This window comes from Notothenia rossii (assembly GCF_949606895.1).
Source record: "Notothenia rossii genome assembly, chromosome: 2".
NCBI lineage: Eukaryota > Metazoa > Chordata > Actinopteri > Perciformes > Nototheniidae > Notothenia > Notothenia rossii.
In genome coordinates this window covers 93633385-93649438 of record NC_136904.1, presented here as the reverse complement: position 1 = coordinate 93649438, position 16054 = coordinate 93633385, and the positions used below count along the sequence as shown (strand labels likewise).

Here is a 16054-nt window from a genome sequence, read left to right as displayed (position 1 = left end):
CAGCTGTTCTTGTTTTTCTCCCCGGGAGTCAGTTGACCTTTAACCTGCAGGATTCTTTCGTCCAGGTGTGGCTAGAGAGAGGTCCCAGAGGTTAAATCCTCCGGCAGACGTTAAAACTAACACGTCCTGCACACTGAGCGGAGCTGCTTTTATGGACCTGCAATGCGGTGCAGAGTTTACGGCCTCACCACAGCAGCAACCCCGATCATCTTAGACTTGTGTCCCAGTGCAGTTAGCTCTCCTCAGATTGTGTTATCGGTATTCCCACATTAAAAGAACTGTTTCCTGTGAGTGAGGGACGGCATGTGTGCTTTAAAAGCTGCTCAGGCTTCAGGGTTAGGCCTTTTTCTGCACATAAGTTACCGAATAGTGTTTTTTATTAATGATTAATCAGCTAATTACTTTCTGTATTAAAGGTGGGGTAGGTAAGTTTGAGGAACCGGCTCGAGATACACTTTTTGTTATATTCCATGGAATCCTCTTAACATCCAGATAGCAATGAATATCTGAAGAGCTTTGACAAAAAATCCATAAGAACATTTCATCTGTGGAAGCCGTAGTGCTGTAAAAAGCTCGACCAATCATCTGAGCCGGCCCGGCTAAAGTAACTGGATGGCCTAGCTGCCTGTCAGCCTTCCATCTGTGCACAAACTCATCTCGTGCCCTCATTGGTCACGTTCGTGTGTTGGAGGAGGGGCTCTGTAAGGAAGTGGTAGATTTTTTCCGGCTGTGTTTTTTCAAATTCTAGCCACTCCAGCTGGTTTCTCCAAAATGACCTACCCCACCTTTAAATGATTTACTGGTTTGGTACATAAAATATCAGAAAAGGTGAAAATGCACATCAAAATGTCCCGATATGTTTCAGAAAGCATGACAGGAGTTGAACCAGCGAATGAACCCACTTTAACTTCATCATCTTTGTCGGTTTTCTTTAAAACAAGTAAATTAAATGAATAATGGATTTTTAAATGAATCAAATACTGGATTCAGCTTTAATGTGTGCCCTCATGCGAGTGTCAGACCGTTAGCCCGGTGCTCCTCCATTTGGGTCGTTTTCACTTCATCTTTTTTGATGCATAAATAGTCAACTACTTCTCCCAGGAGAACTGAGTACACTTATTTCAGTAGAAGTACACTTGGAGGTATTTACCAGTCTTTCCATGTCGTGTTACTCCACTGCAGTTAAGATGGAAATACACGCTACTCTGTCAGATTTAGATTTGACGTCAAACAAGCTTAAGCTATCTCAGACATTTCATCGTTTAAGTTTCTATCAGTTTCACCAAATGGATATTTCTGTTCTGAATGTCTTCATGGATTCATTTCTGTGTTCAGGCTTAAAGAGCTTAGACAACAACCAAGTGATAATGAATCCGTCTATGATGATCATCTGCCGACACCAGCCTGTGTCCTGAAAATAAAAGTACAGAAACAAAGGCAACCCTCGTTAACTCTCCAGAGCTCATTACAATGAGTCATTTACACAATCAGAGCAAAGCCAAATCAAAGAGTAAACAAAATCAAAGAGTAAACAAACTGAAGACACCTATAAAGAATTCACTTTTTATGCTTATTTTCAGGTTTACATGTGTGTGTGGTGTCTCTACTGTGACATACTTTAGCATTTGCAGACCATTGAAATGCACAAACACCTCAATAACACACTGCAGGAGGGGGGAGCACCCCGAAAAGCAACAATAGGGTCTCTTTAAGAACATCTGGTTAAAGAAGCCTTTTGGATTTTGCTAATAAGGATAAATATTTTCAGAGCTAAATACAGTTGTATGAGAAAGGAAAGCCCGCACGCCGTGAGTATGATGCTCGGAGAGGTTTCCCCAGAAACATTTATATATAAACGCGTCCTGTCATTTCAGGACTTCACGTCGCCATGGCAACAGCGTAGCAGAACCAACCCATCATTTTAGAAACAGGTTTCCCTTCCTTTTCTGCAGGAGCGCACCCTCTCCACACACACACACACACACACACACACACACACACACACACACACACACACACACACACACACACACACATACCATGTATACATCACTTCAGGGGACATTACATTGACTTACATGCATTTCCTTGAGACTTATCCTAACCTTAACCAACACATGCCTAACCCTAACCATTATGTCCCCATAAGGGAGGCGAGTCCCCACACGTGACTGTGTAAACAGATTTAGGTCCCCACAAGTATAGTAATGCTAGGCCACACACACACACACACACACACACACACACACACACACACACACACACACACACACACACACACACACACACACACACTCACACACGTCTCAACCTCACAGTGTCAGGCATGTTACATGTATGCATCTTTTTGGTTATAGAACAGAGGAGACTCTACAAACACATAACGGACAGCATTGAAACAAGGAATGCAAATACAGTCAATCTAATATGTTGTTTAGACACATTCCACATTTTGAATGTTTGAACTTTATAAACTGGCTGCTGTATTTCTGGGACAGGTCAACGTTATGTTTTAAGTTAAAAGTTCCCTTTGGGACTAAAAGACGTGTCATGCTACTCTGGGCTTTCGTCCTGGATGAATGTGTGTGGTTTTATCTTTAGTTCGAGTCCTTTCTTTAAATGAGCCTCTCTTCCGGCCCGCTTCCAGCTGAAGTTAGTCATTATTTATCTTCAGTCTGTGTTTACTCAGTGTGTGGAGGAAAGTTCACAACGTACCTGATGGATCATCACAAAAAGCAAACACTCTACATTATTGGTCCTGCAGAAGTCAGCCTGATATCTTAGATATACAGTACGCAGTGACCTTGCATGTCTCTTGGTCAAAAGATAAGAGCCAAAGATAAGAGGGTTTATTGTCCCTTAGAGCTGCAGTCTCTAACAGCAACACGCGGTGCAGCAAAACAAAGTGAAACATTTCCCTTTGAGATAATATACAAAGATCAGGAGAAAACACATTTAAAGTCATAAAACCATTACAAATAAAGAATTGTAGAAGCCTTGTCAGATCAAATATAAAAAGATATATATAAATAATAGAGAGAAGTGGGAAAGACTAAATGAAATTTAAAGTATGGATGCCGGTAAAGTGGCAGATCTGTTTTTAAATAATAATAATAATAATAAAAATAACATGAAGCTTTATTTATATATAGCACCTCTCATGCTTCCTGCAGCCCAAAGTACTTTACCGTATGACAGGAAATAACAATAACAAATGAGGAACAATAATTAAAAACTAGTTGTAAACAAACAGAAAGAGTTAGATCACTGAGTTAGAACATAAACAGTGATACTACGAAAACATTACAATCGCCCCAAATGATAACCCAAATTAAAAAGATAGGTTTTTAATTGACTCCATTTGAGGTTGCTGTTCTAAGATCAATCACTTGATCAACATTTTGTAATATTATTTTAATGTTTTATTCTATTTTGTCTTTATTCTGACCTGGTGTGAATCCTGTCTTTTCATCCTGTAGCTGCCTGAATGTCCCCAAGGGGATAAATACAGTTCCATCTTCTCTTCTCTTCTCCTCGTCGTGTTTACATCACGTCAAGCTTCTGTTAAAGCACCAAATCTCCTTTGGGGTGCTCGGTGTGCCAGACTGATCATAGAGCCAAACTCTTGGAGTGATGTGGACACGAGACATCACAACGTGTTTGATTATCAGCCCTCGTGCATCAAACCCCCAGGAAGAGCCTTAAAGGGCCGTAAAGACAATATGTATTTAGATGTAGTGACTCTAGAGCGGTGATGTGTTTTTTTAGATTCAAAAGATTCAAGATTCAAAGGTGTTATGCATCAAAGCTTCAGTGTAGACATGGCAATGACATTCTTCTGACCTGAGCTCCTCCAACAATGCAACATATATCATAAAATACAAATAAAAAATTGTGCAAGAAGTCTCTATAAACGTAAATAGAAATCTATGATATGTACAAGAACAGAATTAAATAACACAGTAAGACAACATTTTATACGGTTTATTACACTGATAACTATTTATATAAATAAGTAGATTGCCAAACACTTGTTGTTATATTCCATGGAATGCTCTTAACATCCAGATAGCAATGAATACGTTAAATGCTTTGACAATAAATACATACAAATCTGTGGAAGCCGTGGTACTGTAAAAAGCACGACCAATCATCTGAGCCGGCCCGGCTAAAGTAACTGGATGGCCTACCTGCCTGTCAGCCTTCCATCTGGGCACAAACTTATCTCGTGCCCTCATTGGTCATGTGCGCGTTCGTGTGTGTTGGGGGAGGGGCTCTGTGAGGAAGTCTGGAGGAAGGGGCAGATTTTTTCCAGTTGTTTATTTTCAAATTCTAGCGCACTCCAGCTGGTTTCTCCATTCTTACCATGATTCTTACCTACCCCACCTTTAACAGAGCTCAGGTGTTTGATAGTCTTATGGCTTTCCCTCAATGCAACCATGCATTTAGGTTAGAGTCCTATGTAGGGCGAGCACTGGAGTCACTGATGTTTAACCCGACTGCACTCACCTGCTCTGTGTGGCTTTCTATGGAAAAAGAGGTGGGTGAGTTGGGAGGAGCAACTCTCTCTTGACCTCAAATATATACCGCTATCCTGCAGCATTTTTCCACCGAAATATCCTTAAACACCGGTGGCATCGTCGGCACACTTAAGGTTATCGGCAGCTGGAGATATTGGATATTTTGCTAGTTTTTCCTGCAGAAGGAGTGGAGCAATCGTTTAAGCGTTTCAAAGTGTTTATCTTCCCGTATTTAGCTCTTACATTTTAATTGGACTGTATTTCGCCGCCGCATCCGATGAGAGCTGGGGACGATAACCTTTTTTAAGATAACAAATAAACAAACTAATGTCTGAGTAAACATTGAAAAGTCTCATTCATGATTGTTGGTGGTGATCTCCCTGCTTCCTTCACTTTATAATAATAATAATAATAATAATAATAGATTTAATTTGTTAGCGCTTCTACAGGTGCTCAAAGACGCTTTACAGATAATAGTGAAGAAAAAAAGAAAAGAGAAGAAAGGAACAACAAATAAATATATAGTTAAAGTTAAAGTCAAATAATACAAAAACAATCACACATTAAAAGCCAGATTGAAGAGGTGAGTTTTTTGAAGGTGGTGAGGTCGGTGCAGTCTCTGATGGGTTGTGGGAGTGAGTTCCAGAGGGAGGGGGCAGCGACGGAGAAGGCTCTGTCCCCCCAGGTCCGGTGATTGGTGCGGGTGGGGATGGATAGGAGGTTGGCTTCTGATGAGCGGAGGCAGCGGGAAGGGGTGTGGTGGTGCAGGGGGGGGCCTGGTTGTTGAGGGCTTTGTAAGTAACGAGGAGGACTTTGAAGTGGATTCTTTGACGGACGGGGAGCCAGCGGAGGTTCTGGAGGATGGGAGTGATGTGGTCTCGGGAGCGGGTGTGGGTGAGGAGGCGGGCAGCAGAGTTCTGGATATGATACTTTAGGTTGCATATTGATTGTATCTTTAGTTTGGATGTTGTGTCAGCAAGTGTTCAGGTCAGTTTAGGCCTTCCTGAAACACTGATAACAGCCACTGAGCACAAACCACGATTAAAGACACGTCGAAGGACAAACCAGACATTATGTTCTTGCAGGAAACAAGTCAGAATAAGTTGCATTCCTCCTACAGTCTTTGTTTTTGTTTCCATCAGCACTCCAATTATCTCCTGAGAGCAGGAACAGAGCGTCTCTGCTGGAGCAAAGCTAACTGCTGATTACAGGCAACAATCACCGCAGAAATTAAAAGATAATACGCTGACACGTTGAAAGCCCCACAGCAGCTCTGTTCCTCTTTTCATCATCTCCCTGGAAGCCCAGTGTGTGGATAAACGAAAAGCAGCCTGGTGCACATGTGTGTACTTTAGTTAACCCACAGGAGAGGTGGATACAAATCTGCTATCCTGGGAACGTTATATTACAATAGAGACATTGTGATATCTGTTTAAAGAGAAGGCAGAATAGATAAACAGCACTTCAGCTCGTACCCAGTTACTTCATCACACTAATGCAAAAACATGCTTAAATGAGGTCTGTGGTTAACACAAGCTGAAGGGATTTTAATTCTACGACATAATATGTGTCAGTTTATACCCCACTGGTGGATTTAAAAACTAAAGATGCTAACAAGTGTCTCAGGGCTCTCAAATTTTGAACAGAGCTCAGAGTGAGATTTTGGCAGCTGTGTTTGGTACTCCAACTTCTGGATCCCCTCAAAGTTCCCATGAAGCCCTCTGTATCGTGAATGTCAACGGGGGGGGGGGGGGGTTTTGGGGGGTGCTAGTGGAGTGCACGCGTCTCAACACGCCTAGTTTGTTTACAAAATTGCGGCGCAACTTGGTGGGCGGTACCCTGGAAAGAAATCTCTGCGTGAGAAATACAAGGTGTGGCGTGTGAGCGTGTGAATGGAGTGAAATGCGTGTGTCTCACGCCTAATGCGTGAGACTTGACAGCTCTGAGTGTCTAAATGAGACGACTAAACGTCATCACGCCCAACATTAGCCTCCTTTAGCTTAGCAGTGGTGATGTGAAGTCATGTGACCGTGCTGTAGTTCCTTTATAGCCCAACATTAGCTGGCTTTAGCTTAGCGGTGGTGACGTGAAGTCATGTGACCGTGCTGGTCAGGTCGAGACACACCAACACTTGAAGGTTCTTTCGCTCCCTGATTTTGGTCTTGATTTTAATTTTGTTTCCCCCCAGTTTCCTGCTCCCTTTGATCACCTGACCGTTCTCACCTGGCTTCTCAGCTGCACCTTGTTACTCATTAGCAGCTGTTTGACTCTTAGTTGTGGAATGTGTTGTCTGCATTCCTCAAGCATTCATTCTCTTTGACTTTGTCAAGGTTGAGTTTCAGTTGAGAGGAGAACCGATCAAGAACAAACGGTGTCTGTCAATCAGTGATGGAGAATCACCAAGTAGATTTACTCTAATGTGGAGGTACTTGTGTATTCCAATTATACCTCTATTCCACTTCATCTCAGAGGGAAATATGGAACTAGCACTAACTTTTGACAGCTTCCACGATTCAGATGTATAAAATATAATCAATAAGTCATGTATCATGCCTCATTATAATAGGTGCAGGGCTCTCAAGTTTTGAACAGAGTTCAGAGTGAGATTTTGGCAGCGGTGTTTGGTACTCCAACTTGCGGCTCCCCTCAAAGTTCCCATGAAGCCCTCTGTACCGCGAATGTCAACGGGGGGCGGATGCTAGTGGAGTATGAAGCCCTCTGTATCGCGAATGTCAACGGGGGGGGGGGTGCTAGTGGAGTGCACGCGTCTCAAACAGCCCTAATTTGTTTACAAAATTGCGGCACAACTTGGTGGGCGGTACCCTGGAAAGAAATCTCTGCGTAAATCTACAAGCTACCTAGCGGTTTATCTATTACCTGCTGCAATATTAAAGGGATTTACACAATAAAGCATCAATCAATATAGCAAAGTAATGCAACACTGTAAAATTAGCGATACAGATTGAGTACTTTTACTTACGGTAAGTACATTTTGATGACACTTACGCTAATACTTGTATAGTTAATTAAGATGGTAAAGGCAAGACTTTAACTATAACTAACCAATAAAATATCTGAATACATCGTCCCTCTTTGCCAAAATACAACTCATTTTCAAATGCATTGTCTTCACTGTGCACAAATATACACATGGGAAAACATACAAACATTGGTGCACATATATATTTTTAACCATAACAACCCTAGTGTGTTTAATATCTGTGAGCATGTGTGTGTGTGTGTTTCCAGATGATGGATGTCCTCACAGAGTTTGATTATTCCCTGTCTGACAGGCCTCTTTGTCAACTGGTGAAATGCATAATTCATCCACACTTTACTAAGCAGCAAGATGTGTGTGTGTGTGTGTGTGTGTGTGTGTGTGTGTGTGTGTGTGTGTGTGTGTGTGTGTGTGTGTGTGTGTGTGTGTGTGGTACTGAGGAACTCTCCTCTCCATATAGAGGCATGTTTCTGCTCCCAGACTAAACGGCAGCAGCGACACATCCTTCAGTCTGCTGCGGAAACACAAACACAACAGAGTGAGGAGGACCAGCACTATGCAACCATCCAAGATTAAATATAGAGTGAAGTATTAGATATTATTATGCATTTGAGCATCAGCAAAATGCAGTATTAGATATTATCCTACATTTGATATCATCGTGCATTTGAGCTCAGTGTGATTTCAGATTCTGGACAGATTCAGCTACAGAGTTATGGCACCAGAGTATTTATATATGTTTTGTCAAAGTATCCTAAACCATTATCCATACTATAAATCCATACTACACATAAAGCCCTTTTACATTTCAGATATTGTATGTACCGTTTTATGTATGTGTATATTTTTCTTTGTAAATGCAGAAACATTAAATAAGGGCTCTGTAAAGTGCCTCCATAAACATTCGTCTGTCTGCATCTTGCAATTTATTTATCTATAGGCTATACTGTATCACATTCCATTTACTTGTATATCGACTCTTCTTGCACTATTTCTATTTTATTTTAATTTACATGTGACCGTGCTGTAGTTCCTTTATAGCCCAACATTAGCCTCCTTTAGCTTAGCGGTGGTGACGTGAAGTCATGTGACCGTGCTGTAGTTCCTTTATAGCCCAACATTAGCCGCCTTTAGCTTAGCGGTGGTGACGTGAAGTCATGTGACCGTGCTGTAGTTCCTTTATAGCCCAACATTAGCCTCCTTTAGCTTAGCGGTGGTGACGTGAAGTCATGTGACCGTGCTGTAGTTCCTTTATAGCCCAGCATTAGCCTCCTTTAGCTTAGCGGTGGTGACGTGAAGTCATGTGACCGTGCTGTAGTTCCTTTATAGCCCAACATTAGCCACCATTAGCTTAGCAGTGGTGACGTGAAGTCATGTGACCGTGCTGTAGTTCCTTTATAGCCCATTATTAGCCTCCTTTAGCTTAGCGGTGGAGACGTGAAGTCATGTGACCGTGCTGTAGTTCCTTTATAGCCCAACATTAGCCGCCTTTAGCTTAGCGGTGGTGACGTGAAGTCATGTGACCGTGCTGTAGTTCCTTTATAGCCCAACATTAGCCACCATTAGCTTAGCAGTGGTGACGTGAAGTCATGTGACCGTGCTGTAGTTCCTTTATAGCCCAACTGTTACGATTATTATGTTATGTCACGTTTTGTATGTCTTGTTTTGGGTGTTCTGCTGTTCTCCCTGTCATGTTTTCTCCTTGTATATTGTCTGGTCCTTCTTCCTGTGTTTTTCCCCTGTCGTTAGTTTCCCTGGTGTGTCTAATTGTCTAATTGTGTTCACCTGTTGCCCTTGTGTTTCTCTTCCCCTGCCCGGCGGTTTCTCGTCCCGTGATTACCCCTCCCTGTATTTAGTCTTGACTCTTCCTGTGTTCAGTGTTGGTTCGTCTTTTGTTGGTGACTGAGTTCACCGGTGAGTGTTCTGTTTTGTCCAAGTTATTATTTTATCCTTGAAATAAAGGCAATATCAGTGTAATCTGCATTTGGGTCCTGCTTGCTTCACTCTACCGTAACAGAACCAACCAACCAAATATGGGCCCAGCAGATCCTTTTGAGCAGGAATTGTTGGATTTTACCTTTTCTTTGGCTACCTGCTCTGATCGATGGATGGGAGCGTCCGGGGTTCAGCAGCGAGAGGCTGCTCTGGCAGAGGCGCGCCAGATAACTATGGAGAAACCAGGCTTGGCGAGATTCTTACCTGGCTGGATTTTGGAGTTCCTCTCGGTGTGTTATCCCCTGCCTGCTAGCCTAAGGCATGCTAGCTCTCTGCCTCCCAATTTCCTTTATTAGACCCTCCAGAAAAACGCGGGCTAAATTCCTTGATTATGCGATTAGACATGCGGGGTTTTTATGTGATTTTATGCGGTAAAATTGCGAAATGTGCTAAATATGCGGGAAAAAATAATAGATTTTTTTTTTAAATATTGGGCTGTCTTATTTATTCTCTCTCACACACAACCTGCCACTAACGTTAAACCTCTTTACTATTCAATTAAACACATTCAATGTTTATTTATTGTAAAAGCAATTGGGCTATTTTAATCTCTCTCACACACCCCCCCCCCCCCCCCCCCCCACACACACACACACACACACACACACACACACACACACACACACACACACACACACACACACACACACACACACACACACACACACACACACACACACACACACACACACACACACACACACACACACACACACACACACACACACACACACACACACACACACACACACACACACACACACACACACTTCTCCGCCTCATTCTGTTTTCATTTACTCGTTCGTTATCTGACCAGCTTCAATCTTGTAGGCTACTCACTTCGTTTCTTGTAGCCCTCTAAAGGGTTTTGGAGGTTGGTGCCTCGGTGAACGTGAGTTGTTTGGCTTTCTTGTCCGCAGCAGCAGAAAGCATTTTCGAATGTTTGAATGAATCAAAGTGGGTCGTCACCGTCGACTTTCTCTTATGCTCCAACACACAGTTGCACGGGGTACAGAATAGTTTCCCCCCACTTTCGTGAAAGACATCGGGGTACTGCTTTGCCCGGTCTTTAGCAGAAATGTTCTTCGGTAAATGAGATGGATTAGATTTTTTCATCTTGGTGTTTTCTCTCTCGTGTGAGCTCCACACGTTCACTCTACGGTGTTGTTTACCTTCTGTGATGCGCGAGCTGATGACATCACGTCATCATCATCACTACTTCACGTCAAGATGAGTTAACTTTTTTTTCTCTCAACTTTGTGTGGAAAAATGCGGAGATTATGCGGCGTTTTGATAAATATGCGGCCTTTAGCTGATTATGCGGTAAATTCTGCGATCGCAGAATCGCGTTTTTCTGGAGGGTCTACTTTATGACACCACACGCATCGGTGTGGTCCGTTTGGAGTCAACCCTTGCTTCTGCCCCAGCTCCTGCTCCTGTCCAGGAGCCAATCTCTGGAACTCGTCTGGCTTTTGGAGATCCACGGAGCCTCCAAAGGGCTCCTAAAAGAAGGAGTCGCAAGTCCAGGCTAGCAGCCCGAGCCCCAAGAGCCATGGTTCCGGCCCTGGTTCCGGCCCCAGCAGCCATGGTTCACGACCCAGCTCTGGCCCCAGCTGCCATAGTCCCATCTCTAGTCCCTCCTCAGGTCACTTCCCTAGTCACTTCTCCAGTCCCACCTCTAGTCACTTCTCTAGTCACTTCTCTAGTACCAACTCTAATCCCATCTCTAGTCTCTTCTCTAGCCACTTCCCTAGTCCCTCCGCTAGTCACTTCCCTAGTCCCTTCTCCAGTCCCTCCTTTAGTCACTTCTCTAGTCCCTTCTCAAGTCCCAACTCTAGTCCCATCTCTAGTCCCTTCTCAAGTCCCATCTCTAGTCCCCTCTCCAGTCCCAACTCTAGTCCCATCTCAAGTTCCCTCTCAAGTCCCCTCTCCAGTTTCTTCTCAAGTTCCCTCTCAAGTCCCCTCTCCAGTTTCTTCTCAAGTCCCCTCTCAAGTCCCCTCTCGAGTTCCCTCTCGAGTTCCCTCTCGAGTTCCCTCTCAAGTCCCCTCTCCAGTTTCTTCTCAAGTCCCCTCTCAAGTCCCCTCTCGAGTTCCCTCTCGAGTTCCCTCTCAAGTCCCCTCTCAAATCCCCTCTCGAGTCCCCTCTCGAGTTCCCTCTCGAGTTCCCTCTCAAGTCATCTCTCGAGTTCCCTCTCAAGTTACCTCTCGAGTTCCCTCTCAAGTTACCTCTCAAGTTACCTCTCAAGCCCTCTCTCGAGTCCCCTCTCGAGTCCCCTCTCCAATCCCAACTCCAGTCCCAACTCAAGTCCCTACTCAAGTGCCGTTGGAGGTTCCGCTGGGGGTCCAAGGCTACAAGTAACAAACACAGCAGAACTCTCTCCCCTGTGATCACACTCAACAACAAACAGGGATCTCACAAAGACTAACAGAAAAAGCAGAATCTAAATGCACAAAGGACTAAGGAAACAAACAAGACACAGGGGCACAAGGTGAACACAATCAGGTAATCAGGTAGGAGGGAACAGGAGGGAACATACAGACAGGAAGCAACAGGAAAGACAGGGGGTGAACACTTTTCAAAAATAAAACAGGAAACCAAAGACAAATCTAGACAAGACAAAACACAACGCAGACAGATCGTGACAATGTGGGGGCTAAAATGAGATGGACAAACACTCCTGAATCCTGAAAGAACTCTAAAGTATATTAAAGCTGAACACAATCACAGAAAGGGGTGGGAAGTAGTGGAGTACAAATACTTTGTTTTTGTACTTAAGTACATGTTTCTGGTATCAGTACTTTACTCCACTGCTTATTTTTCTGACAACTTTTTACTTTGACTTCTTACATGTTGAACACTAATACCTGTACTTTCTACTTCTCACATGTTGAACTCAAATACCTGTACTTTCTACTTCTCACATGTTGAACTCAAATACCTGTACTTTCTACTTCTTACATGTTGAACTCAAATACCTGTACTTTCTACTTCTTACATGTTGAACACAAATACCTGTACTTTCTACTTCTCACATGTTGAACACAAATACCTGTACTTTCTACTTCTTACATGTTGAACTCAAATACCTGTACTTTCTACTTCTCACATGTTGAACTCAAATACCTGTACTTTCTACTTCTTACATGTTGAACTCAAATACCTGTACTTTCTACTTCTTATATGTTGAACTCAAATACCTGTACTTTCTACTTCTTACATGTTGAACTCAAATACCTGTACTTTCTACTTCTTACATGTTGAACTCAAATACCTGAACTTTCTACTTCTCATATTCATGGAAAACATTCATTAGCTAACAATGACATTATTGTTCTATTAATATAAAGGGAGGTCAGGTACTCTTTAAAACAGCTGCTAGTTATGGGTACTTTTTACTGAAGTACATTTCAAAGCCTCTTTACTTTGACTTGAGGAAAGAGGTTTAGTCAGTACTTCTACTTTCACCAGAGTATTTTTAAACACGAGTATCTGTACTTCTACTTGAGGAAAGGATGTCTTTACTTTAACATCTGATCACAGATAAAGTCTCTGGTGCTGCTGTTGCATATTGTTGAGAAAACACTGACACATGTAGCCCTTACAATGGGGAGGAGGCAGAACAACAAGAGCATGACCTATATCTGCCAGGGACCCCCGAACAATGCTCACTTCATCAACTCTCTACGCTCTGAACTCAGTGACAGCTGCAGAGAACCAGGGACAAACGCTCTCTAACACAAACGCTCTCGAGCGTTTGTGTTAGAGAGCGTTTGTCTGAGAGAGTGTTTGTGTTAAGGCCCGGACACCCCGAGCTGACACCAAAGAACTCACACAGACGGACCCCCGGCTGTTACGTCGCCTCGTGTCTCCTGCGTCTTGACCATGTGTGGCACTGGAACACACCGCAAAGACTTCAGCCGACGGCCAAGAAGCACGTACGAACTGCGCATGCGTGAGTGGCAATAACTCTCCTTACCAGCAGGTGGCGGTAGTGTGTATTCGCCATTCAAAAGAGGCAACAACCGGAAGACAGACTGCGTGATAACCGAGAGAAGAAGAACAGACTCTGATATAAACAAACAACAAATAGCGTGTTCCATTTTCCCTCTCCAGCAGAAGCTCACGGGGCTTTCCCCAACCTTTGTCGAGAGCTGGAGTTAAATGAAATCTCACATTTGCCTTTTTAATAGTTTGTTTGGGTCCCTCACTTCCGTTTCGCTTCTCATGCACTGATTCGCTAAGCTGATCAGCCAATCAGAGTGATTAATTTTGCCGACTGATAGTTTGTTTGAACTCAAACGCTCTCTAACTCAGATTTTTGTACTTATTTCAAGTGAAACTGCTTGATTTCATTATTGTTTAACTTGTTTTTGGAGCAGCATTTTTCCCCTGACATATTATTACTCAATATTAGACAAAATACTTGGAAACAGGTCAAGTTTTTGTAGAGCACAGACTATGTTTGAAACCGCTTTGGACTCGTTGGTTTTTAATCGTTATTTTGGATTTTAGATTTGTTCGAGTCCAACCCCTGATAGATCACTGATGGCTTTAGTCTGGATTAACTTGCTAGATGTATACGTACCACAGAACAAAAGGGCGTTGCAGTGATGACATATTTTATGAGGCTGAGCCAGAGAAAGCATCCCCCTTGTTCTCTCTACAAAATCCAATGGGTTTTTTCCCGACACCTCTTTGTGATACTGAATGCAATTGGGAGAAAAAACAAACTGACATTAGGCTATAAATTCAACAGTGGGGTATCGACTGACGTATTTAATGTCGTGGAACAAAAATATGTTCCTTATGTCAGGCCAAAAACACATTCAGAAAACCATTGACATCCAGACAAAGAACCAGAGGTTGCAAAAAGCTGACTCATTTCTGTGTTTTAGGACTCATACGTAAACCTCATGTCCATCTGTAGAGCAATACAAAGTCCTATTCGCTGGTTAATCCTATATTTACTATGGATTTGGGTTCAATTGTACAGTAGATACACAAAGAGAAAGCACCCAAACCAGATGTTTGTTATCACAGAGAGATCTCCAGCTCTCACTGTACTCACTATAAATAATTCCTCTCCTCCAGAGAGAGACGGGGAGAACAAGATGAATGGCAGATTAGTTTTGTGTCGGGTTATGAATAAGTTACGGAGGCTTTGAGGTTGAGACTTTGATGTGAGACGAGCCGAGGAGACCGGGGTTATCTGGAAGTCAGAGAGGAATGTTTGTGAAGTGTTTCCTGACTCTCTGATGCCCCAGATTCTGTTTCTCCTCCTCTCACTCCCTCTCTTCTTATTTCTCTCAACCTTTACGCCTTTCCAGAGAAGCTGACATGATCTATGGTTGTTTCTTTTTCAGTCTGTGGCTCTAAGAGGTGGAAAGTAGTGGAGTACAAATACTTTGTTACTGTATTTAAGTACATGTTTCTGGTATCAGTACTTTACTCCACTACTTATTTATCTGACGACTTTTTACTTTGAATTCTTACATTTTGAACCCAAATACCTGTACTTTCTACTTCTTACATGTTGAACACAAATACCTGTACTTTCTACTTCTTACATGTTGAACTCAAATACCTGTACTTTCTACTTCTTACATGTTGAACTCAAATACCTGTACTTTCTACTTCTTACATGTTGAACTCAAATACCTGTACTTTCTACTTCTTACATGTTGAACACAAATACCTGTACTTTCTACTTCTTACATGTTGAACTCAAATACCTGTACTTTCTACTTCTTACATGTTGAACACAAATACCTGTACTTTCTACTTCTTACATTTTGAACTCAAATACCTGTACTTTCTACTTCTCACATGTTGAACACAAATACCTGTACTTTCTACTTCTTACATGTTGAACTCAAATACCTGTACTTTCTACTTCTTACATGTTGAACTCAAATACCTGTACTTTCTACTTCTTACATGTTGAACTCAAATACCTGTACTTTCTACTTCTCACATGTTGAACTCAAATACCTGTACTTTCTACTTCTTACATGTTGAACACAAATACCTGTACTTTCTACTTCTTACATGTTGAACTCAAATACCTGTACTTTCTACTTCTTACATGTTGAACACAAATACCTGTACTTTCTACTTCTTACATGTTGAACTCAAATACCTGTACTTTCTACTTCTTACATGTTGAACACTAATACCTGTACTTTCTACTTCTCACATGTTGAACACAAATACCTGTACTTTCTACTTCTTACATGTTGAACTCAAATACCTGTACTTTCTACTTCTTACATGTTGAACTCAAATACCTGTACTTTCTACTTCTTACATGTTGAACTCAAATACCTGTACTTTCTACTTCTCACATGTTGAACACAAATACCTGTACTTTCTACTTCTTACATGTTGAACACAAATACCTGTACTTTCTACTTCTTACATGTTGAACTCAAATACCTGTACTTTCTACTTCTTACATGTTGAACACAAATACCTGAACTTTCTACTTCTTACATGTTGAACACAAATACCTGTACTTTCTACTTCTTACATGTTGAACTC

At 42.2% G+C, this 16054-nt stretch overlaps 1 protein-coding gene across 1 annotated transcript in view; it reads left to right on the top strand.

Annotated features, from left to right (window-relative positions):
• Positions 1-13117: 13117 nt before the first annotated feature.
• Positions 13118-16054, top strand: part of LOC307029767 (leucine-rich repeat and calponin homology domain-containing protein 1-like) — a gene marked incomplete at its 5' end in the record, with an annotated part of 40176 nt that continues 37239 nt past the window's right edge. The window contains one exon of the mRNA XM_079665850.1: positions 13118-13211. Within this exon, the coding sequence (XP_079521976.1) occupies positions 13118-13211 (94 nt within the window). The remainder of the gene's footprint in view (positions 13212-16054) is intronic.